The sequence below is a fragment of the Cetorhinus maximus genome, chromosome 4 (genome assembly GCF_964194155.1).
Source record: "Cetorhinus maximus chromosome 4, sCetMax3.hap1.1, whole genome shotgun sequence".
NCBI classification, from domain to species: Eukaryota; Metazoa; Chordata; class Chondrichthyes; order Lamniformes; family Cetorhinidae; genus Cetorhinus; species Cetorhinus maximus.
Window position 1 is genome coordinate 119,109,468 of NC_135882.1, and position 23,705 is coordinate 119,133,172.

Below are 23,705 nucleotides of genomic sequence, written 5' to 3' on the forward strand. Positions count from 1 at the left end.
GAAGTCTAGACTTCATCTCCACAGGCACTGTGTGGTGGTCACTGCTACAAGTACGGTCATAGACAGATTCATCTGCGACAAGAAGATTGCTGAGGACGAAGTCAAATAGGTTTTTCCCTTTAAGGTTTGGACCTTAAACCAGCTTATATTTCACCCCTCTCCTAACTTCACTCAGTTCTGCTGAAGGGTCATGAGGACTCGAAACGTCAACTGTACTCTTCTCCGCCGATGCTGCCAGACCTGCTGAGTTTTTCCAGGTAATTTTGCTTTTGTTTTAGGTTTTTCCCTTGTTGGTTCCATCACCACCTGCCGCAGACCCAGTCTATCAGCTATGTCCTTTAGAACTCGGCCAGCTCGGTCAGTCGTGGTGCTACCAAGCCACTCTTGGTAATGGGCATTGAAGTCCCCCACTCAGAGTACATTCCCCCTTATCACCCTGAGTGCTTCCTCCAAGAGGTGTTCAACATGGAGGAGTACTGATTCATCAGCTGAGGGAGGACGGTACATGATACTCAGCAGGAGGTTTCCTTGCCCATGTTTGACCTTATGCCATGAGACTTCATGGAGTAGATGTTTAGGACTCCCAGGGCAACTCCCTCCCAACTGTATCCCACTTTTCCACCATCTCTGCTAGGTCTGTCCTGCCGCTGGGACAACACATATCCAGGGATGGTGATGGTGGTGTCTGGGACATTGTAAGGTATGATTCCGTGAGTATGAGTATGTCAGGCTGTTGCTCGATAAGTCTGTAAGACAGCTCTCCCAGTTTTGGCATAATCCCCAGATGTTAGTAAGGAGGACTTTGCAGGGTTGACAGGGCTGAGCTTGCAGTTGTCATTTCTGGTGCCTAGTTCGATGACGGGTGGTCTATCCAGTTTCATTCCTTATTGACTTTTTAGCAGTTTGATACAACTGAGTAGCTCACCAGGTCATTTCAGAGAGCATTTAAGAGCGAACCACTTTGCTGTGGATCTGGAGTCACATATAGGTCAGACCAGGTAAGGCCAGCAGATTTCTTTCCCTAAAGGACATTAGTCAGCCAGATGGGTTTTTACAATAATCAACAATGGTCATCATAACACTTTTAATTCCAGATTTTTACTGAATTCAAATTCCACCATCTGAACCCGGGTCCCCAGAGCATTACCCTGTGTCTCTGGATTACTAGTCCAGTGACAATACCACTACGTCACAGTCTCTATCATTAGAGGCACAGAATATAAAAGCAATGAAGTGAAGTTAAGCCATTATAAAACAATGGTTAGTCCTCAGCTGGAGAACTGCGTTCAATTTCGGGTGCCAAGGATGTCAAGGTCATAGAGTGGGTATAGAAAAGATTCAACAGAATGGTACCAGGGACGAGGGATTTCAGTTATGTGGAGAGAGTGGGGAAGCTGGGATTGTTCTTAGAGCAAAGAAGGTTAAGGGGAAATTTAATAGCAGGCATTCAAAAATGAACGCATTTTGTAGGGTAAGGAGAAACTATTTCTAGTATAAGTGTCAGTAACCAGAGGACAGAGATTTAAGGTAATTGGGAAAAGAACCAGAGGTGACATGAGGAAACTTTTTATTTTACAGTGAGTTGTTGTGATCTGGAACATAAAAAGGTGATGGAAACAGCTTCAGTAGTAGCTTTCAAAAGGCTAAATGCTTGAAGGGGAAAATCTGTGCTGCTATTGGGAAGGATTGGGCAAATGGGATTAGTACACACTACCAAAGAGCCAGCATAGACACAAAGGAGTAAATGCAACCTTATATTTATGGCAGTTGATATTGGATTCCCTTATAAGTGGAAACGTCTTTTCTACATTTAGCCTATCACTTTAAAGAACTCCAGTCAGCTCTCAATCTACTCCCTTCTACAGAAAAGAGCCCCAGCCTGTTCCATCTTTCCTGAGAGTAAAATCCGTACTTAATCTCAGGAAAATAGTGGTGAAGAAATTTGCAGAAAATTGAAGTTGGAGACATTCCAGCTAATAATGTTTTGCTTTGAGTACCTAAAATACAAAAAGCCAAAGCTCAATGACTGAAGATGACAAAACTATCTACATTTGTAAGAAATTGAAAGATACAGATTGGCAAAGGCTTAAGGAAGTAAGTTTGATGGATAAAAAGATGACAAAACTTTAAGATCTTTTCCTATTAGGAAAACCACAGCTATAATGCTGCTGCTGACACCAGATGATAAAGGAACTGTGGGTTGATCTGTGGCCAAGCTTTTATTCAGTAGTGGTGAGAAGGAATTGAGAAAGGACAACTTAATTCAAATGTTTAAGGGTTATAAGGTTCCTGAAAAGGAGTGCTATCTGAATGATTTATCCTAGTAGGTGGAAACAAATATGGCCTCAGTACACTAGTAGACGCTATGACAAGAAGCAGCACAGATAGGATGAAGAGGTCATATTCACAGTGCTTTCCCATTTCTGAAATCCTAATCTCAGGTATGTCACCATGAAGAAAGACCACCCACTTCAGGACATCATCAGGTTACTTGTGCATCCCCTAATATTGTTTACAAAGCACTATGTCAAGTCTGGGAACAGCTTGCAACTGTATTTGTGGCCCAGAAAAACCAAATTGGGAAGGGAATAGAAGTTCATATCAAAAGGCAACAAGTTGTAGAAGACCAATACAAGCAAATGTTTGCAATTTCACACTGATCTATAAAAAATAGTCGATTTATCGGTTTACATTACCTCTTTGTAAGTGGAGCTTGGTGGTGTGGCAAAGAACATAGCAGCTATTTTCTGTTGGATCCAGGGCAACTCTGCAAATGTAAAACACCTTGAGAGAAATAACTGTTAATGAATTAAATATTCAGCTGCATCTTCATCCAAACATGTTATGATTGGGAATTTAGCATATCTAATTTATGGGCTACAAACAATCATTTTGCTGGTTATCCAGTATTACGTCAATAAATGGAACAACTGTAATGTAGGATCAGCAGTCAGTGCCATTCCCAGGGTCATGATACTTGCAATTTTAAGTACTCCTCTCCCAACACAAACACACACACACACAGCAGAACACTGCACAGATTACACCCAACAATAGAGGTATCCATTAGTGCGGTCAGGGAGGGTTTAAACTAGAATGGCAGGGGGATGGGAACCCAGACAGGGAGACAGGGGAAGGGGAAACAAGGATAGAAACAAAAGACAGAAAAGTAAGAAGCAAAAGTGGAAGGCAGAAAAAACAAGAATGAGAAACAAATGGGGTCATAGTGCAAAATAAAGCTAAGATGACTAACAAGGTTAAAAAGGCAAGTCTAAAGGCAATGTATTTTTATGCGCAGAGCATTCGCAATAAGGTAGATGAATTAACCACGCAAATAGATATAAACTGTTATGACATAGTTACAATTACGGAGATATGGCTGCAGGGTGACGAAGGATGGGAATGGAACATCCAGGAGTATTCAATATTTAGGAAGGACAGACAAATAGGGAAAGGTGGTGGGGTAGTATTGTTGGTAAAGGAGGAATTCAATGCAGTAGTGAGGAAGGATATTGGCTTGGAAAATCATGATGTGGAATCTGTTTGGGTGAAGATAAGAAACACCAAGGGGCAGAAAACATTGGTGGGGGTTGTCTATAGGCCCCCAAAACAGTAATGGAGATGTAAGGGAAGGCATTAAGCAGGAAATTAGAGTCATATGCAATTAGGGTGCAACTGTAATCATGGGTGACTTTAATCTACATATAGACTGGACAAACCAAACTAGCAATAATACTGTGGAGGAGAATTTCCTGGAGTGTTACGTAATGTTGTTTTAGACCAATACGTTGAGGAACCAATTAGAGAGCAGGCTATCCTAGGCTGGGTATTGTGCAATGAGAAAGGATTAATTAACAATCTTGTTGTTCCTTGGGGAAGAGCAACTATAAAATGATAGAATTGTGCATTAGGATGGAGAGTGAAGAAGTTGAATCCAAAACTAGGGTCCTGAATCTAAATAAAAGGGAACTACGAGGGTATGAGGCACGAGTTGGTAATGATGGATTGAGGAACCTTACTAAAAGGGTTGACAGTGGATAGGCAATGGCTAATATTTAAGGAACATATGCATGAATTACAACAATTATTCATTCCTGTCTGGCGCAAAAATAAAACAGGAAAGGTGGCTCAACCATGGCTTACAAAAGAAATTAGGGATAGTATTAAATCCAAAGAGGAGACATATAAAATTGCCAGAAAAAGCAGCAAGCCTGAGGATTGGGAGCAGTTTATAATTCAGCAAAAGTGGACAAAAATATTGATCAAGAAGGGGAAAATGTAGTATGAGTCTAAACTTGCAAGGAACATAAAAACTGACTGTAAAAGCTTCTATAAATATGTGAAGAGAAAAAGATTAGTGAAGACAAACATAGGCCCCTCACAGTCAGAAACAGAGGGGAGGGGGGGGAATTATAATGGGGAATAAAGAAATGGCAAAGAATTGAACACATATTTTGGTTCTGTCTTCACAAAAGAGGACACAAATAATTTCCCAGAAATGTTAGGGAACCAAAAGTCTAGTGAGAGGGAGGAATTGAAGAAAATCAGTATTAGTAAAAAAAAAGGGTACTAGAGAAATTAATGGGGTTAAAGGCTGAAAGATCCCCAGGGCCTGATAGTCTACATCCCAGAGTACTAAAGGAAGTGGCCCTGGAAATATTGGATGCATTGGTGGTCACCTTCCAAAATTCTGTAGACTCTGGAGCAGTTCCTACAGATTGGAGGGTGGCAAATGTAACCCCACTATTTAAATAAGGAGGGAGAGAAAAAACAGAATTACAGCCAGTTAGCCTAGCATCAATAGCGGGGAAAATGCTAGAGTCTATTATAAAAGATGTGGCTACAGAACACTTGGAAAGCATTAACGGGATTAGGCAAAGTCAGCATGGGTTTATGAAAGGGAAATCATGCTTAACTAATCTACTGGAGTATTTTGAAGATGTAACTAGTAGAATAAATAAGGGAGAAACAGTGGATGTGGTGTATTGGATTTCAAGAAGGCTTTTGATAAGGTCCCACATAAGACACTAGTGGGCAAAATTAAAGTACATGGGATTGGGGGCAATGTACTGGCATGGATTGAGAATTGGTTGACAGACCGGAAACAGAGAGTGGGAATAAATAGGTCTTTATCCGGTGTGTAAGCGGTTACTAATGGTGTATCACAGGGATCAGTGCTTGGTCCCCAGCTATTCACAATATATACAAATGACTTGGATGAGGGAACCAAATGCAATATTTCCAAGTTTGCTGACGACACAAAACTAGGCGGGGTTGTGAGTTGCAAGGAGGATGCAAGGAGGCTTCAGGGCGATTTAGATAAATTGTGTGAGTGGAAAAACACATGGCAGATGCAGTATAATGTGGATAAATGTGAAGTTATACGTTTTGGTGTCAAAAACAGAAAAGCAGAGTATTATTTAAATGGTGATATATGGGAAATGTGGATATACAAAGGGATCTGAGTGTCCTTGTACACCAGTCAATGAAAGTAAACAGGCAGATGCAGCAAGCAATTAGGAAGGCAAACGGTATGTTGGGGGATGTCTTACTGCAGTTATACAGAGCTTTGGTGAGACCACACCTGGAGTATTGCATGCAGTTTTGGTCTCCCTACCTAAGAAAGGATATACTTGCCATAGAGGGAGTGCAGGGAAGGTTCACTAGGCTGATAACGGGGATGGCAGGACTGTCGCATGAGGAGAGATTGGTTCGACTGGGCCTGTATTCACTAGATTTTAGGAGAATGAGAGGGGATCTCATTGAAATGTATAAAGTTCTAACAGGGTCAGACAGACTGGAATCAGGGAGGATGTTTCCTCTGGTTGGGGAGTCTAGAACCAGGGGCCACAGTCTCAAGGTACGGATCAGGCCATTTAGGACTGAGGTAGGGTGGTCAACTTGTGGAATTCTCTACCACAGAAGGGTGTGGAGGCCAGGTCACCGAGTATATTCAAGAAAGAAATTGATAATTTTTTGGCTATTAGGGGCATCAAGAGGTATGGAGAGAAAATGGGAACATGGCATTGAGATAGAGGATCAGCCATGATCACATCGAATGGAGGATCAAGCTCGAATGGCCTACTCCTGCTCCCAGTTTCTATTAGTGCATGCTTATCTTTTAATCTCTAATTGGATAGTGTATGAAAGGTAACTGCAAATAAAGCAGAGCAGATGAAATAATTTAATTTAGTCATATGTTCAACAAAATGTTTAAAAGCAGCAAGGTTCAGATATTCCAGGTCCTACTGATGAGTTTTAATACTTTTTAAAATTTTTACACAATGTTCAAATAACAAATACAAACTCTCAGTAAGTAGATTTACTACACATGAGAAAGTTCTTACCATAATCCCATTAAATGAATTGATGTTGCATCTTTGGGATTAAGCTCAATGGCTTTCTGAAAGAGAGAAGAAAAGTTATTCAAATAATTTTTCCAACATCAAAATTTTCTTAATTCCTCCATTTATATGGCTGAATTTCAGGAAGCCAACAGGGAGGAAGTGGCCTTTAGTTTTTTTTATTATACGGCCACCTCTCAATTCAACATGCTTTTTCACAGAATTACAGAATTGTTAAAGCAGAGAAAGAAGCCATTCAACCCATTGTGTCTGTCAGCTCTCCAAATGAGCAATTCACCTAATGCCATTCCCCTGCCTTCACCCCATAACACTGCACAGTCTTCCTTTTCTGATAATAATCCAATTCCCTCTTGAACCCGCCTCCAGGGTCTGGGAAAGGGGGTGCACAAGGTGCAAAACACCAGGGCTCTTGCTCTAGGGGAGCCGGGGCTCACTTCAAGAACAGCAAACTTGTTCTGGCAGTGTCCAAATCAGCCAATCTGGCATGCAGAGCATCCCGATTGACAGGCTACTCAGCCAATGATTGCTGTTGTTCTGAATAAGTAATCATTGGCTGAGTAGGACGCACCAGATTCCCCAGTCCCTCCTTTTTTGCTTACCTCATGGACTGTTCTGTTTCTGTTGGGTGTTTGAGCTGTAGGTGCTTTCTTCAGACCTAGCTAGAGTGCAAGGTAAGGGAAAGTGCCTAGTGCCTTTTCATTACATTTACCCCCAGATCCTGCATAAGGAATTCCTACCTCATGAGTCTCCACAATTCGTGCTTCACGGCCGAACTTCCTGACCTCCTCCCTCAATGGTGTGGCCCTCCTTCCCGGTCTCCCTCAATGCTGTGGCCCTCCTTCCCGGTCTCCCTCAATGCTGTGGCCCTTCCTGACCTCCTCCCTCAAGGCTGGCCCTGGCTTTTCCTGACCACCTCGCTCAATGCTGGCCCTGGCTCTTCCCGACCTCCTCCCTCATGTTATGGTCCTGGTTCAACTTTGTCTGCCAGTGGTTTATAGAGTGCCTTTCACAATCTTACAAAAGTGCTTTTCATCTACTGTGAAGTATTTTTGTAGTCAATGTGGTTATGTAGGGAATTCTGATACCCAATTTGCACTTAGTAAGATTCACAAACAGAAAGGGCCAAATTCTGGGGGCAAAATTGGATTTTTGGGTGCTACTAGACGCTTTAAAGTTCCGAAATGGAGTTTGCGACACATCCACACAATTCTGATGCAAAGTGTGGCAGATGCCATATTGGCAAAGGGTTAATTGGGTTGATAAGAGCCCCCGAAACAGGAGAAGCACCAGGGCCCATGATTTCTCTCTCTGTCCCTGGCTGCCTCCACCACACTCTTAGGCAGCTCATTCCAGATCTTAACAACTCGCTGCCTGAAAAAGTTTATCCTTTTACCAATTATCTTAAATCTATGCCCTCTCATTCACGATCTTTCCACCAGTGGAAATCCATCTCCCGATCTACCCTGTCCAGATCCTTCAGGATTTTGAATACCTCTGTCAAATCTCCTCTCAACCTTCTCTTCTCCAAGTCCCAACTTCTCCAATCTATGTAATTGGAGTTCATCATCCTTGGGATCATTTTTGTGAATCTCTCCTGCACTCTCTCTAATGCCTTCACAACTTTCCTAAAGTATTCTGCCCAGAACTGGATGTAATATTCCAGTTGAGGCTGAACCAGTGTTTCATGCAAGTTTAACATAACTTCCTTTCTCTTGTACTCCTTGCCTCTATTAATAAAGCCTAGGATACTATATGCTTTATTAACTGTGCTCTCAGCCTGTCCTGCCACCTTCAATGGCTTATGCATATATACACCCAAAACTCCTTTTTCCTATGGCTGCAAAACAATTATGCCATTAACGGCCAAGGTTTTCAGTTTGTGTTTTCTCCCAAAATGTTCAGCTAGCATATCATTTGGTATTTTGCAGTTCACTAACTGCCAACTCTACACTCATGGAGTAAGGGAAGGGTTTTCTGCCAATGCAGGAGAGATTGTGCTACCTCTGCCCTTATCCCATCTCTAAGACTCACAGCCACATGGCACAGCCATTTGACCTGCAGGGGTCTTAGCAACAGGACCACTCAAACATCCCATGTAAAAACCACCCAGAAATAACATTAGGGTGAGATTGAAGAATTCAATAATATAGCTGAAGGTATAAATATAGTCTTCTTACTGACTGTGCAAAGACTGAACAAATGGTGTGGTGCCAAACATTTTAATTTGCATTAAGTGTATTTTTTTTGTTTGGTGTTGAGACTAATTTATTATCGAGAGAGTTCCATTTACAAACTGTCCAATTGCAGGTTTTTGATCTTTCTATGGTGTCTAACTGGCAAGTGAAACAGATGTAGCTCCAACATGGACCACTGCACAATCGCCATTATCATGGTCTGACTAACCCAATCAGTCCACATTTGAAATCATTCAACCAGTAAATATACCATATCCTAAACTAAACTTATTTTAGAACTTTGTCCAAGTAGGATGGGTGACGAAAAGGAGAGATTTCCTTCTTGTGCTACTTAGAACGAAATTTTAAATCAGATTAATGTCGAAACAAGAGACAATTTTGTTACAACAAATGCACAGAGGGAATCACCCTGACAGACAAATTTTAGGTATATTTTAGAACTAGATAATACACTTGGATCAGTTGCATTTGATAATTATCTGGTGTATGAGCATAAATTTAAGACAAGTCATGGATCTATTTAAAAGCATCCATTCAACATCAGCCATTCCAAAAGTATATACTGAGAAAGAAAGACAATCATTTCATGCTAACTGACAGCCAAACATTTACAAGCATCTTCCAGTCTACAAATGTCACTCACCAAACAGTGGTTGAACCCTAGCTGATCTTAGGCTATGTTTAATCACAGCAATTAGATTTTATAGTCTTAAAAGGCTGAGGCAGCTTTAAATCAGCTTCTCCTCAACAGCAGATTAATACATTCTATTTACTATGATTACAAACAAGTTCATAGAAGAACCATGTCTAATTTCGAAAAAAGCAACTTTACAATCTGGGCAATAACTACAAAGCGTTCAATCAGAATTGTTAAATGCAAGATGAGACCATCATCTCTACCTCACAATATTACCATAAAGACAGATAGCAACTTAGTAAAGGATGAATAGAAATGAGTGAGGTTACTTCACAAATGATAAGGATTTGGGAAAGGAAATAAAATTTGAGTTGGTTAAAAACGAGATGAGAGATATTATGATAAATAAAATGGAAAGTATTGTGGAGAAGTTAATTAAGCTGAAGGAGAACAGAGTGCCAGGACTATTCAAGGATCCTGAAAAGAAGAGAGAAGATATAGAGGAAGTGTTCTTTAGGGTACTGGTACAGATAGCGGCCAAGGTGACATCCATTTCCAAATGTCGAGACAGAACTAGCCTGATTATTACAAGCCAGTTACTTTAACAGCTGTGATGGGAAAACTTGGATTTTTTAGTTAAATATCTAGATGAGGAGAAAATAATTCAAAGCAGCCAACAGGGATTTCAGAATGGAAGATCATGTTTGCCAAATTTCATTTTGTATTATGGACTTCAGAAGATTACCCATAACTAATTTCCTGAATTACCCCATTTCTAAATACAGATGTAACATTTGTTACCCTCCAATCTATTGGCTCATTGCCAAGGATTTTTGAAAAATTATGGTATTTTCTTGAGAATGAAGCAATATTGGCCATACTTAATAACAATTTCCCTCAGTTTTCTGAATACATTCCATCAAAGCCTGGTGCCTCGTACATTTATTCCCATTAATTTTCAACTAACGACCTTCCGGATATGTATGGCTAGTAGCTGTTTTCTTCGGTCTTATTCAGTATTCCTACAGTCCCACTTTTACATTCCTCTGTTAGATCTGAAGTGAAATACTTATTACTGGTATCCCTTCGTTCTTGTTTAAAAGACACCCTCTTATTGATTACCCATTTACTTATATTTATTAAAATCTTTTCTATATATTTTTATATTGACCACTGTTCTTTTTCATACTCCATCTCAAAACTTAATTTCCCTTTTCTTCCCCATTTATCCATAGAGCCCCTGCCTTTGTCACATCTCATTCACTCCTAGTTAGAACACATTTCACCTGATCATATCCATTTCCATGCTTAAACATTTCTTATTGTAGGGCCATTGTTTACTTAGTTATTTTTCTAGCCATTTAATCTGGGCTAGCTCCCCCCTTATATCCCACTGGAATGATCTAAATTAGAGTTCAATACGTTTATGTTGGTTACCAGTTTTCTTTGTCCACTTTCAAGATGAGCCTTATAAAGTTAAGGTCACATATTCTTCCCATCAAGTTTCTTACTTGTCCTGCTTTATATTCCAGGGCTAGGTCTACACCCTCCTTTGTTGGAGGATTTTCATTCCATTTGACCGATAATTAATTCTGTATGCACTTGATTCAAATGAGCGATGAGAGGCGTAGTCGGCAGGATTCAAACCTATGTGGGGAAACCCCAATGGATTTCAAATCCATCCCCTTAACCACTTGGCTATGACTACACTAATAATGAGAGCTGTGGTTGGCAGGATTCGAATCTAAGTGAGGAGAACCCAATAGATTTCTAATCCATAGCCTTAACCACTTGGCCATGCCAACATAGTCACCATTACTGGGACTAGACTAGCTTTCAATTCCAAATTTTAAAAAATTAATTGATTGAATTTAAATTCCATCAGCTGCTGTGGGATTTCAACCCGTTCTCCCCAGAGCATTAGTCTGGACTGTTTAATAGGTGGATATCCATTCACCGAATCAGGCACCAGAAGACATTCTGTGAATCACAACTGTTTTATTGTTAAAACTATAGTTCAGTACAAATACCAGTTTCCACTCTTCCCTAGTGGATCCTTCCCATGTCCAGGAGCAAAAACTCCCTGACTTGGGGGAAAACCCAGCTCTTCAGTACAGCTTCAATGAGCATCGCCTGCTCTCAATTCACGCTGAAGCTTGTCCTGGTTTACTCTTAAAGGGATCTGCATTTCTAGCATTGTCATGGACCTCTGGACTCCCAGTCCAGTGATATTACCACTATGCCACAGTCTTCCTCAACCAATCAGAATATCCTCACTGCTGTGAGCCTGATGTGATTTGAACACACAATCTTCTGATGTGGAGTCAGATGTGCTACTGTTGTGTCACGAAGGATTATGCAATATACTAATTAAGAAAACATTAAGGTCTAATTATCACCCACTCTTCAACCCCAATTCACCTGAAAATTACACTTATTTCTGGGGCGCAACTTTCTTGGATGACTGACCAGCATCTATTATTCCTTAACTCCATTCACATTTAAGCACCATTGATAAAACCTTTCCTTTCTAAGCCTATTTTACAGTCCTTAATTAACATGCCCACCCCGTCCCTCTTTTCTCTCCTACCTCTAAATACTTTGTATTCAGAAATATTCAGCTCCTAGACCTACCTCAACTGAATTTCCTGTCAACAGTATACCATTTCCCCTTGTTTAGTGCCTCTAATTTCCCTATTTTTCAGGTTTTGGGCATTTGCAGACAAACAATGCAATCCTGACCCATTCACATTGCTCAATGACCTCTTCCTTTCCATTTTCCCCCACTGTCCTTTATTCTCCTTTTTGACCTTTCTTCTATCTGCCCTAAGGTACATCTTCCACTTACTATTTTAAACTACTTTGCCTCTTCACTACACATATTCTTAATTCCTACCCCAATTCATCTAAATTAAGTTTCTCAATCTTACCTTTAATAGAAGCAGGATGACTTTTAACGAAAACACATGAAAATAAATGCAGTGATATTGTACAACCGGAACATTTCATATTCATTGGCTGCTACTTTACCTGAAAATGTTCTTTAATGACATAGGCATTTGCAATCTTAGCCTTGGTGCCCTCGTAGTCTCCAACGTCACTGATGCATATAGCATACCACTGTACAGATTTTAAAAAAAACAAGATCACAAACTGGCAGAAAATTGAAAAAAAGAACATGATAAAATAATATGCATTACCTTATGAGCTGCAAAGCTCAATTCGTTTTTCTCCAGTGCCTTCTTAGCAAACTCCAAAGCTTCATATGTCAGCTGCTTCTTCTTTTCCATGGAGGTGTTTTCCAGTTGAGCCAAGTCACGTGATGCACGAGCCAGACGCCACAGAATCTCACCATCTGTACTAGATAAAACACAAGATGCAACTTGTCTATTTAAACTTCAGTTTTGCAAACAAACTTCCTTCTTCCAATTTTTTTTCTCCCCTACATCTTTAGTTCAAGGACCATTTTCTAAGTGGGAAAATAAATTAACCATTCTAAGATGAATGTTACCCTTTAGTAGACTAAATGGGCTTAGGTTGAGTTGGTCTGCAATTTATACTCAATTTCTCTGAAGAAACACTTGGTCACTGCCCGACATCCCAATCCCCTACCCAGGTGTGACCCATGATCAACAACTTGCAGCAGGAAGCCAAAACCTATCCCTGAATGATAACACTTAAGTGCACTGAACTGTTTTAATACATCTGGTTTTTCTTTCTGTAAGTTAATAAAAAGCTGTTATGAATTAATCATGCGATGTCTACAGCAAATCTTTGCTGTCTTTCAAAGTTATCTATATAAACAATTGCCTTCTTGGAAGAAGGTATCTCAAATGGAGGAGGAAAAAGAGCACCATACCTTTTACAATGTCAATAGTGGTTTACTCAATAAATTATTTGAGCATTCTTATGTTTATCCAATTAAAAATAGCTGATGTAAAATCATCTCTGTCTTTCACATTAATAACTGATTACTTTGTATACAAAACTGTATAATACTACTTGTTCAGACCAATTGAATCCTCCTTGCAAATGTACATACAGTTTAATATTGGAAAAAAATCATATTCAAATTATTTCCACAGTTCAGTGCAATGGTCAGGAGATACAACTATATCTATTGGTCAAAGAGTGAGCTACGAAGGCATTAAAAATAAAATGGTATTTACAAAGACTGTCAGTTCTGAATTGTTTACTTTGTAATTGCAGAATAAATGCTGCACTATTTGAATAATTATATGCACACAACTTTTAACAGTATATGAAAGTCAAAATAAATGTACAGTTAACACTAGGCTTAAAAAAAAACATATGAATTTGAACAAGCACCAGTCTAGCTAGGTCCCTTCCAGATCCTGATCTTGAATATATTTTTCGTTCAACATACACATATCGCTGCAGAAACATATCCCTGCAGAATCAAAGTGATTCCGCTCCCTTCTGAAACTTCAATAAGTTAGTATATATTTTGAAATAAAAACAGAAGATCCTGGAAATACTCAGCAGATCTAGCAGCATCTATGGATAGAGAAACAGTTAATGTTTCAGGTCGATAACCTTTCATCAAAACTGGGAAGAGTTGGAGGTGTAATAGATTTTAAGAAAATAGAGTTAGTCAAAGATGAGCAGGTGTGGAAAAAGAACAAAAGGCAAGGCCTGAGGCAGAGTGGAAAGCATAAGCCATTAAATAACAAAAGGGTTGATGGTGCAAGGCAAAAGGCAGTGGTAATGCAAAGAGTAAAGAGCAAAAGATGTGCCTAGAAGAGGTGTAAATAGCAGGATCATGAACAGCTTCTGTCCAAAATGAAAAAGAGAAAGAGAAAAAACAAAACCTGTAAAGAAAAGGGAAACCAAATGGAACAGAGGTTACAATCTGAAACTGTTGGAACTCAACGCTGAGTCTAGAAGGCTGTAAAGTGTCTAATCGAAAGATGAAATGCTGCTCCTTGAGCTTACATTGAGCTTGACTGGCAAACTGCACGAGGCTAAGGACAGAAAGGTCAGAGTGAGAGCAAGGTAGAGAATTAAAATGGCAGGCAACCAGAAGCTTGGCCCATGCTTGCTGATCGAATGAAGGTGTTCTACAAAGCGGTCACTCAATCTGAATTTGATGTCTCAACATAGAGAAGACCACAGTGTGAGCAGTGAATACAGTATAATAAATTAAAAGTACAGTGGAACCCCACTATAACTCGGTCTGCTGTAGTGCGAACTTGGTATAATGCAGGTCTGACTTGGATTCCAAAGTTTTCATTCTGTAAATGTGGTCACAAGCCTCCTCCCATTATAGACACACTTTAAAAAAGAAAAATTAAAAACAGCCATTGAATTATTTGATTGATTTTTCACTGTACCTGCTTTATTCACTGAGCACGAGGACTGGAAAGTGTGGGCATACATATGCAATATTGGACCTGGCACTAGCGAGATCAAGCCCGAGCGCTAGGTACCAGTAAATGACATAGCTATGAAATTACACGGTCTCACCTAAAATGCAGTCTCGAGATATGGTCCCTGTGGACCGCATTATAGTGGGACCCCAGTGTACAAGTAAGTGATTGTTTCATCTGGAAGAAGTGTTTTGGAGCTTGGATGGCAAGAAGGGAGAAGGTAAAAGAGCAGGTGTTATTAAAAAGGACAGGTTTCTAGGATCCGCAGTATTTTGCTTTGGTATCAGTATTCATTTTACTTTGTACCTATCTGTGCCAAAAGTCATCAACTCCCAGTATGATAAAGTTAATTCTTCAATTAATCCTTCAAAGGCATTCACTTTTCTGCACCAAAGTAGTCAACAAAAGACTCCCTCCCAAAATAACAAAATAATAAAATAATTAACTCAAACATATACATTTATCTTGCTTTTGAGATCATTGCATACAATTAAGTACTGAAGTTTCATTTGTGCTGAATATCCATGGGCTACTAAAAACACTGTTAAAGCACACTTCATTTGCTTCTACTTTAGGGTACAATGAGGGACCCCCAACTCCCACTTATTCTTTGGGAGCATTGAGATTATTTATGGCATTCCATGCGTCACAAGCTCCTACTTCAACAGAACATTGGACAAGTGTCAATGAATGACGAACAATAGCACAAGAGATAACACTTCTACATATTTCCAGTATAATTTAGGTGTTATAATACCTGTTCTTGTGTTCAATAAGGAGGTGATAAAGTTTAGCCACTTCTCCAGTGCCATAAAGATAGTCAGCCTGGTCTATAATTTCTTCCACTGGAAATGCAAAATAAAAAATTAATTAAAATCACATAAAACATCGTCATACATGTATACATTACAATTAAAAAGTGCAGATATTTCTACTAGTATCAAGCATTTTATCAAAGACTGAGAATCTCATCAAGTAGTACTGTAGGCTAGTAAAGAATGTAAGCCATTTTAAGGACATTGAGGGTGTGTTGCTGGATCATAGATCAGATGCTGACTTCATCTCTCATGCTTGATAACATTAAAGAAGTGATGGTTCATTCATGCGGATACACTCGCTTATGCTCACGGGATGCAATATGGCAATTTTCTGTTTTGTGTGAATTCTTCTTAAAAGAAAAGAACAGCACCTGAACTGTATTTTGCAGGATAAACATTAAAAGGAATTAGTTGTTGTTTTTGGATCCCAATTTGAGTCACTATTTATACAAATGCAACGGGAGTTTCATAAATAGCCCAAGAGTCACTCTAGCACAAAATGACATACAGATGATTCCTCACTCTGCCATGATACCAACACTGATCAGGGTTGGCATATCACTGGAGCATTGAAAAGTTAATTTATGTAATTCCCATGCTAAAAACAGAATCTCAACTTTTTAAAAAGCCAACACATAAAATAAAATATACTTTGTTCTGTAGTAAATGTTGTGTTGACCATGCTACTTGGCTAACAACAATAATGTGCTTTTAACTTCATCACTCAGTTTATTTTGCCTGATCCCCTGTTTGCATAGATATGATAGCTAGTGTTACCCTGTATATCTCATCCATACCATAGACATGAAATGGCAGCACATCATTAAATATTTTTCTTCAAAACAATAGACGATATGGCAAGAGGTAAAAAAAGAAGTCACACTAAGCTACTCAATTTAAACATTAGTTTACTGAATGTGGAAAACGAGAGGCAGTAGACAAGGACCAGTGAGTTACAATCCATATTCCATTGATGGAGCTAATCATTTTAGGATATGAATTATGGCTTATATGTAAAAATATGAAAGTTATCCGTTTCAACATAAATCAGCTTGATTTAAGATGTTAGAATATATGATCTAAACCATAAACCTGCAACAAATGAATTAATTCAAGTCACCAACATTTTGGAGATTAGTTTCAACAATTCCATCCAATATTTCACAAAAACTGAAAGCATGTGACCTGACCAGCTTACTTTCTAGCCTCCTTCCTGTAATCAAATATTAACCTCTAATTAAGTATTCAGACCTCTGCAGTCCATGTCTTCACACTCAGGGCAAATCTAATGCAGCCAATTACTGCCCTATCAGCCTACTCCTAATCATCAGAAAACTTATGGAAGAAGTAGTCAACAGGGCTATCAAGTAGCACTCACTCACAAATAGCCTGTTCACTAATGCTCAGTTTGAGTTTTGCCAGAGTCAGAGTCAATCGGCTACACACCACATTACAGCCTTGGCCCAAACATCAACACAGGTTGAATTCTAGAGGTGGGAGAAAGTGACATCAAGGCTGCATTGATCAAGTGTTACATCAAGGAACCCTAGTAAAATGTGCCAATGATGATCAGAGGTAAGCTCTCCAGTGTCTGGAGTAATCCCTAATACAAAAGAAGATAGTTGCTGCTGTTGGAGGCCAATCATCTCAGTCCCAGGCCATCACTGCAGGAGTTTCATAGGGTAGTGTCCGGAGCACAAATATCTTCATCAATGACCTTCCCTCCATCATAAGAACAGAAAAGTGGGGATGTCCACTGATAACTGCCGTGTTCAGTTCCATTCACAATTCTTCAGGTAATGAAGCGTGCAGCAAGATTTTGTTATGACCAGGTGAGAAGGAATGAACTGGCTCCCCTGTATTCAACCTCCTCGGTTGGTCACAACAAAGTTTTCAGTTTCTTTTTTCGCAAGGATATGCCATTTCCAAATCAGTATGTATTTAACTATTTAAGCAGTGAGCAATAAGGAGACAATCAAACAAGGTTTTCTTGAGTTAAAGAAAGAGCAAATTTATTAACCACTAAGCCCAAGAAAAAATAATAAAAACACAGTCTTCAGGCCCACACACACATAGGTATCCGAGATAAGGGGAGTTAAGAGTCCAACAAAAAACAATAAAATAATATACAGTTAAGTGTCCTTTGACTGTCCTTGAGGTATAGATTTTAAACGTTGCGGCAGATTTAGTTTAGCTGGTTCCTTGGATGCAGTCAGATGTGGAAGATGTTGCAATTATTACGAGATCTCAGTTCACCAGTAGGTTCCTGGTAATGTTGACTTCTCAAACCGGGTGAAACATACTTTTTCAAAAGAGAGAGAGCACAGTTTCTCAGCCCATTTCCTCTGCTGAAAGCTTTTGTGCAATCTCTCTGCATTGGCTGTAGCCTGGCCAGTTACACTTCATCCATTGTGTATTTCCAACAGGTTTTGGGTGGGTCTGTCTGTGGCAGAGGTTGTTTCAATATCCAGCACTTTGCATTTTAATGTCCCTTCCTTAGACCGTGATGATGAATCTTTGAATTATAGGTATAGTCCCTCTCTTCACACTCCCCTGAGGGTGTTTTGTTCGCTTTTTCACCTTCACCTTGGGAAATGGCCTTGCATTTTAAGTAGTTTTATCTGGCTCATTTCAAATTGAAAAACTTCCAGTCAGTTGAAATTTGAAAAGTTACGTCTTCAAAAATAAAGGAACATAGCCCCGTGTCATCTCCACATCACAAGAAAGGAAATTATATTCGCTCTCATTTCATTACAAGGTATAAAAAAATACAAAACAAAAAAAATACTTTCACTCCCATTCACACTCTTACTCGAATTGCAACCATTCTGCTCTACTGTGGCCTTGGTACCCAGATGGCTCCATACAGTGTCAGGCCCTGGATAACATGTTCTTACGTTTGTTTTTCCTTTTCAGGTGGTTGGCTACAAAGAAAACCTGTCTTCATTTGATAAAATTAAGATCACATCAGGGTTCTGAATTTGCTTTTTTTTTTGGTAGTAGGCATGACAGATAATTTGGTCAGTAAGCCTGTGCCTGTTCCTTGCTGGATTAAGTATTGTCTCAGGAGTTTGGTTGGTTTACCTGGCTGTTAACTTCCAGATTGCTGGTAACAGCCAAGCTGCTCTTGGTTACCTATAGGGGTATTCTGTGCTTCTCACTAGCACTTGTAAGAGCTAATAAACTCGCAGGTTAGAGAGGTAGACTGAGAGGGGTTAAAACTGATCCGAGCAAACCAGACTACAGCATGAAGGCAGGCTAGTGAGAAGCACAGAATCTCATAAGTCAATGTCCAATTAAGGTTCTTTCAGGTGACTTTGTCTGGCAAAGTTCCTGGTCTTTGTTGTAGGAACTCGGTTGAGGCAGTTGAAGATGCAGTAAAGTATTCTTGTATCCTGAGAAGTAGTTCACACTGTAGGTGAAATACAGGATTCTTTCTAGAGATGCGACTTTGAGAGAGATGGAGGTCAGAGGCAGGCTTTTAGCCTGGAATCCAGTTTTCTCCTCTGAGGTTAAGCTGCAACTGAAGACAAAATCCAAAAGCTGTATAATTAAAGCAATTCAAATAGTTCAAGTCTCAGTCATGTGACTTGGTGGTTTCAGGTCAAGCCATTCAGCTAACGATGTTCTTTAAGGACCCTCGTTAAAACCCACTGTATTTTGAGCATATAACTGTGGAACCATGAGCACTACATTGGAGATGAGGAGTCACAATAGCTTTGGCTTTGCCCAGAGCAGACTGGTGCAGATGGTGAGTCGACCTGGTGAAGGTATAACACAGGACTACTTGCATGCCAAACAACATAAGCAGCAAGTGATAGGCAGAGCTGAGCAATCCCACAACCAGCGGATCAGATCTAACCTCTGCAGTCCTGCCACATCCAGTCGTGAATGGTGGTGGACAATTAAACAAGTCACTGGAGGAGAAGGCTCCACAAATATCCCCATCCTCAATGATGGGGGAAGCCCAACACATCTGTGCAAAAGGTAAAGTTGAAGCATTTGCTCTAATCTTCAGCCAGAAGTGCCGAGTGGATGGCCCATCTCGGCCTCCTCCGGAAGTCCCCAGCATCACAGACAGCCAGTCTTCAGCCAATTCGGTTCACTCCACATAATATTAAGGAACGGCTGAAGGTACTGGATAATGCAAAGGCCCTGACAATATTCCGGCAATAGTACTGAAGGCTTGTGTCCTATAACTTGCCGCACCCCTAGCAAAGCTGTTCCAGTACAGGTACAACACTGGCATCTACCCGGCCAAATGGAAAATTGCCCAGGTATGTCCTGCACACTGAAAGAAAATGCAACCCGGCCAATTACTGCCCCAACGGTCTACTCTCAATCATCAGTAAAGTGATGGAAGGGATCAACAAATGTGCTATCAAGCAGCACTTGCTTAGCAATAACCTGCTCACTGACACCCAGTTGGGTTCCGCCAGGGCCACTCAGCACCTGACCTCACTACAGCCTTGGTTTAAACATGGACAAAAGAGCTGAACTCCCGAGGTGAGGTGAGAGTGACTGCCATTGACATTAAGGCCACATTTGACAGAGTGTGGCTACAAGGAGCCCTAGCAAAACTGGTGTCAATGGGAATCAGGGGGAAAACTCTCCGCTGGTTGGAGTCATACCCAGCACAAAGGAAGATGGTTGTGGTTGTTGGAGGTCAGTTATTGCAGCTCCAGGACATCACTGCAGGAGTTCCTCAGGGCAATGTCCTCGGCGCAACCATCTTCAGCTGCTTCATCAATGACCTTCCTTCCATCATAAGGTCAGATGTAGAAATGTTCGCTGATGATTGCACAACGTTCAGCATCATTCACGACTCCTCAAATACTGAAGCAGTTCATGTCCAAATGCAGCGAGACCTGGACAATATCCAGGCTTGGGCTGACAGGTAGCAAGTAACATTTGCGCCACACAAATGCCAGGCAATGACCATCTCCAACAAGAGAGAATCTAACCATCGCCCCTTGACATTTAATGGCACCATCACCACTGAATCCCCCATTATCAACATCCTGCGGAATTACCATTGACCAGAAACTGAACTGGACTAGCCATATAAATACTGTGGCTACAAGAGCAGGTCAGAGGCTAGGAAAGATACAACGAGTAATTTACCTCCTTACTCCCCAAAGCCTGTCAACCATCTACAAGGCACAAATCAGGAGTGTGATGCAATACTCCCCACTTGCCTGGATGAGTGCAGCTCCCACAACACTCAAGAAGCTTGACACCATCCAGGACAAAGCAGCCCGCTTGATTGGCACCACATCCACAAACGTTCACTCCCTCCACCACCGGCGCACAGTAGCAGCAATGTGTATCATCTATAAGATGCACTGCAGGAATTCACCAAGGCTCCTTAGACAGCACCTTCCAAACCCACAACTATAACCATCTAGAAGGACAACAGCAGCAGATACATGGGAACATCACCTGGAAGTTCCTCTCCAAGTCACTCACCATCCTGACTTGGAAACATATCGCTGTTCCTTCGCTGTGGCTGGGTCAAAATCCTGGAACTTCTCTCCAGCAGCACTGTTGGTGTACCTATACCACATGGACTGCAGCAGTTCAAGAAGGCAGCTCACCATCACCTTCTCAAGGGCAATTAGGGTTGGCAATAAATGCTGGCCTAGCCAGCGACACCCACATCCTATAAATGAATTTTAAAAACCACTCACTGCATGAAAAAGAGTTTTCTCATGTCTCTTTTGCTCATATTGCTTTTGCTTCTTTTATCAATTACTTAAAATCTGTGCCCTCTCATTCTTGATCCTTTCATGAGTAGGAAGTTTCTCCCTATCTACTGTCCAGACTCTCATGGTTTTGGAAACTTGTATTAAATCTTCTCGCAGCCTTATTTTCTCTAAGGAAAAGAGTCTCAACTTCTCCAATCTAAACACTAGTCAGGCCACATCTTGAGTACTACGTGCAGTTCTGGTCACCATATTACAGGAGGGATATGATCACACTAGAGAGGGTGCAGAGGAGATTTATGGAGACATAGCTAGGAATGGAGACTTTCAGCTATGAGGAATGATTGGATAGAGTGGGGTTATTTTCTTTGGAGCAGAAGAGGCTGAGGAGATTTAATTGAGGTATATAAAATAATGAAGGGCATAGATAGAATAGATAGGAAGGATCTTTTTCCCTTAGCAGAGAGGTCAATGAACAAGGGGCATAAACTTAAAGTAATTGGCAGAAGGATTAGAAGGGAGTTGAGGAGAAATAAGGTGGAGAGGTTCTTAACTCTGTCTGAAAGGGTGATAGAGGCAGGAATCCTTATTCCATTAAAAAAAAATACTAGGATATGCACTTAAAGTGCCGTATCCTACAGGACTGTAGACCAGGATCTGAAAAGTGGGATTAGGCTGTATATCTCTTTCTCAGCTGCCCCAGCCATGATGGACAGAAGCCTCCTTATGTGCCTTCTGTAAATTTTCTCAGTTTCTACTGAAAGGTTCCACACACCAGGCACTGACCCATGTAGCCATAAGCAAATTTAAATGCAGACCACATTGTTGATGAAGTCATAGTGCCACCATCTTACCACCAAACATCAAAATTTGCAATTCCTCAGCAGGTACGTTTTCTAAAGCTGAAGATAACTTCGTCATTCATTTGATCCTAAAGGAGTTGACAAGAAGTTGACAAAAGGATGTTTCCCCTTATAGGAAACTGTGTTCCCTAGGATTCGTGGTCTCCCATTTAAGACTGAGATGAGGAGAAATTTTAGTGAGTCTGTTGAATTCTCTTCACTCAAGGGCAGTAGAGGCTGGGCCATCGAATATATTCAAGGCTGATTTGGATTTTTGATTGACAAGGAATTCAGCTGTTATGAGGGACCAACAGGAAAGTGGAGTTGAGACCACAAAAATATCAGCTATGATCTTATCAAATGGAAGAGAAGGCTCAGGGGGCTGAATGTCCTACTCCTGCTCCTAATTCTTAAGCATTTCATCAGCAAAAGTGAAGCTATCTAATGAATTGTTATGAATTGAGGCATATTGTTGATATCTTCTTGGGCTATCCTCAAAGGGAATGAGTGAGTCAGTTGGGTTTTTAATGAGATCTGACAGCTTCATGCTGCAGTAATTAGGTGGCAAACTCTACTGTTTGCGTTAATGGAAGACTTTAATAGTGCTTGATACCGGATGCCAAGCAGCACCAGATCACTGGTGGCATTCTTACACCCAGCCTAGGCAATCAAAATAAACTGATTAAGAGATAGATGCAAGAAATCAGATTACTCTCAGAGAGGCTTACTGGGTCTAATTAGTTTAGAACATCATAAACTTGGTGGTGACCAGATGGAGGTCTATAAAACAATGAAAGGGCTGGATAGCATGTTTAACAGATTGAGAAAGACAGGGGACACAAGTTTAAATTATGCAAGATTAGGAATAGACTGGACATTAGCTGGCTCTTCGTCTCCTGGAGAACAGCGAGTCACTGGAATACTTTGCGGGTTGGTGTGGTAGGTACATGCCTTCAAAAAGGAGCTGGACCAGTTCTTGACTAGGGTTGAGATCACATCATATAGCAGTTAAGTGGCTCTACAGTTGCCATATGGTGCATGTGGTCTCATGGACTAGTTTTGATCGCCTAAGGGATTCAAAGAGGAATTTTCCAGAATATCTTTTCCCTTATTAGATCTGGATTTTTTTTCTGCCTCTTACAGAAGATTACGTGGCTGGGTTAAAGGTGGGAAACAGAGCTGAAGTGTCTAATCATGATGCTTCAGTCATCATGTGCATGGAGCATACTCAGTGGATCCAACTTGTCTCTTCTTGTCCATCATTTATGCACATCCAAACGAGCTAAGATATCACAGAAATGAAGCTTAAGGGTTAAAGAGCTCTGCAGGGTTGACATGCCTTGCTACATTGGGTCTGGTTTGACAGAGCATGACTAACACGGAGTGCAACTGAGCTAACTGAGTGAAGACTTGGAGCTTGGTGAGGGTGGGGGGTGGTTTTAAGTGTTAATTTTGTTCTTAAATTTTGCTTAAAATTTAATCTAGTCTGGAACTGGAAAGTACTGTGTAAGCAGGCTGAGTTACTTCTTTAGTGCAGCCAAAGCAAACGGAGTGCAGCTGAGCTAACTGAAACAAGTTAGTTGTTTGGTGAGTATCTGGCAAGTGGATTTAAAATAGTTCATAAATTGGTGGTAAAGTTAATAAAATATATAAGACAGCAACATAAATAAGTGATTAATATAATTAAGTAATTATTTAAAACACATTAAGGATGGCAAGACATGCTGCAGCATGTGGGAGCTCCTGGATAACA

General features: G+C 40.5%; 2 protein-coding genes across 5 annotated transcripts in view; one reads left to right on the top strand and one right to left on the bottom strand.

Annotated features, from left to right (window-relative positions):
* The window catches only part of LOC144679844 (copine-3-like), a 750,377-nt gene that overhangs the window by 522,704 nt on the left and 203,968 nt on the right, over positions 1-23,705 (top strand). The window lies entirely within an intron of this gene.
* The window catches only part of rmdn1 (regulator of microtubule dynamics 1), a 60,381-nt gene that overhangs the window by 12,924 nt on the left and 23,752 nt on the right, over positions 1-23,705 (bottom strand). For 2 of the 4 annotated variants that reach the window (XM_078540686.1, XM_078540688.1), the window contains exons 3-7: positions 15,345-15,432; positions 12,398-12,557; positions 12,228-12,317; positions 6,348-6,403; positions 2,697-2,784 (exon numbers count right to left, since the gene is read on the bottom strand). In XM_078540686.1, coding sequence (XP_078396812.1) covers positions 2,697-2,784; positions 6,348-6,403; positions 12,228-12,317; positions 12,398-12,557; positions 15,345-15,432 — 482 coding nt within the window. Of the gene's footprint in view, positions 1-2,696; positions 2,785-6,347; positions 6,404-12,227; positions 12,318-12,397; positions 12,558-14,684; positions 14,785-15,344; positions 15,433-23,705 lie in introns of all 4 variants that reach the window. The other 2 variants (XM_078540689.1, XM_078540687.1) reach the window with 2 other exon arrangements.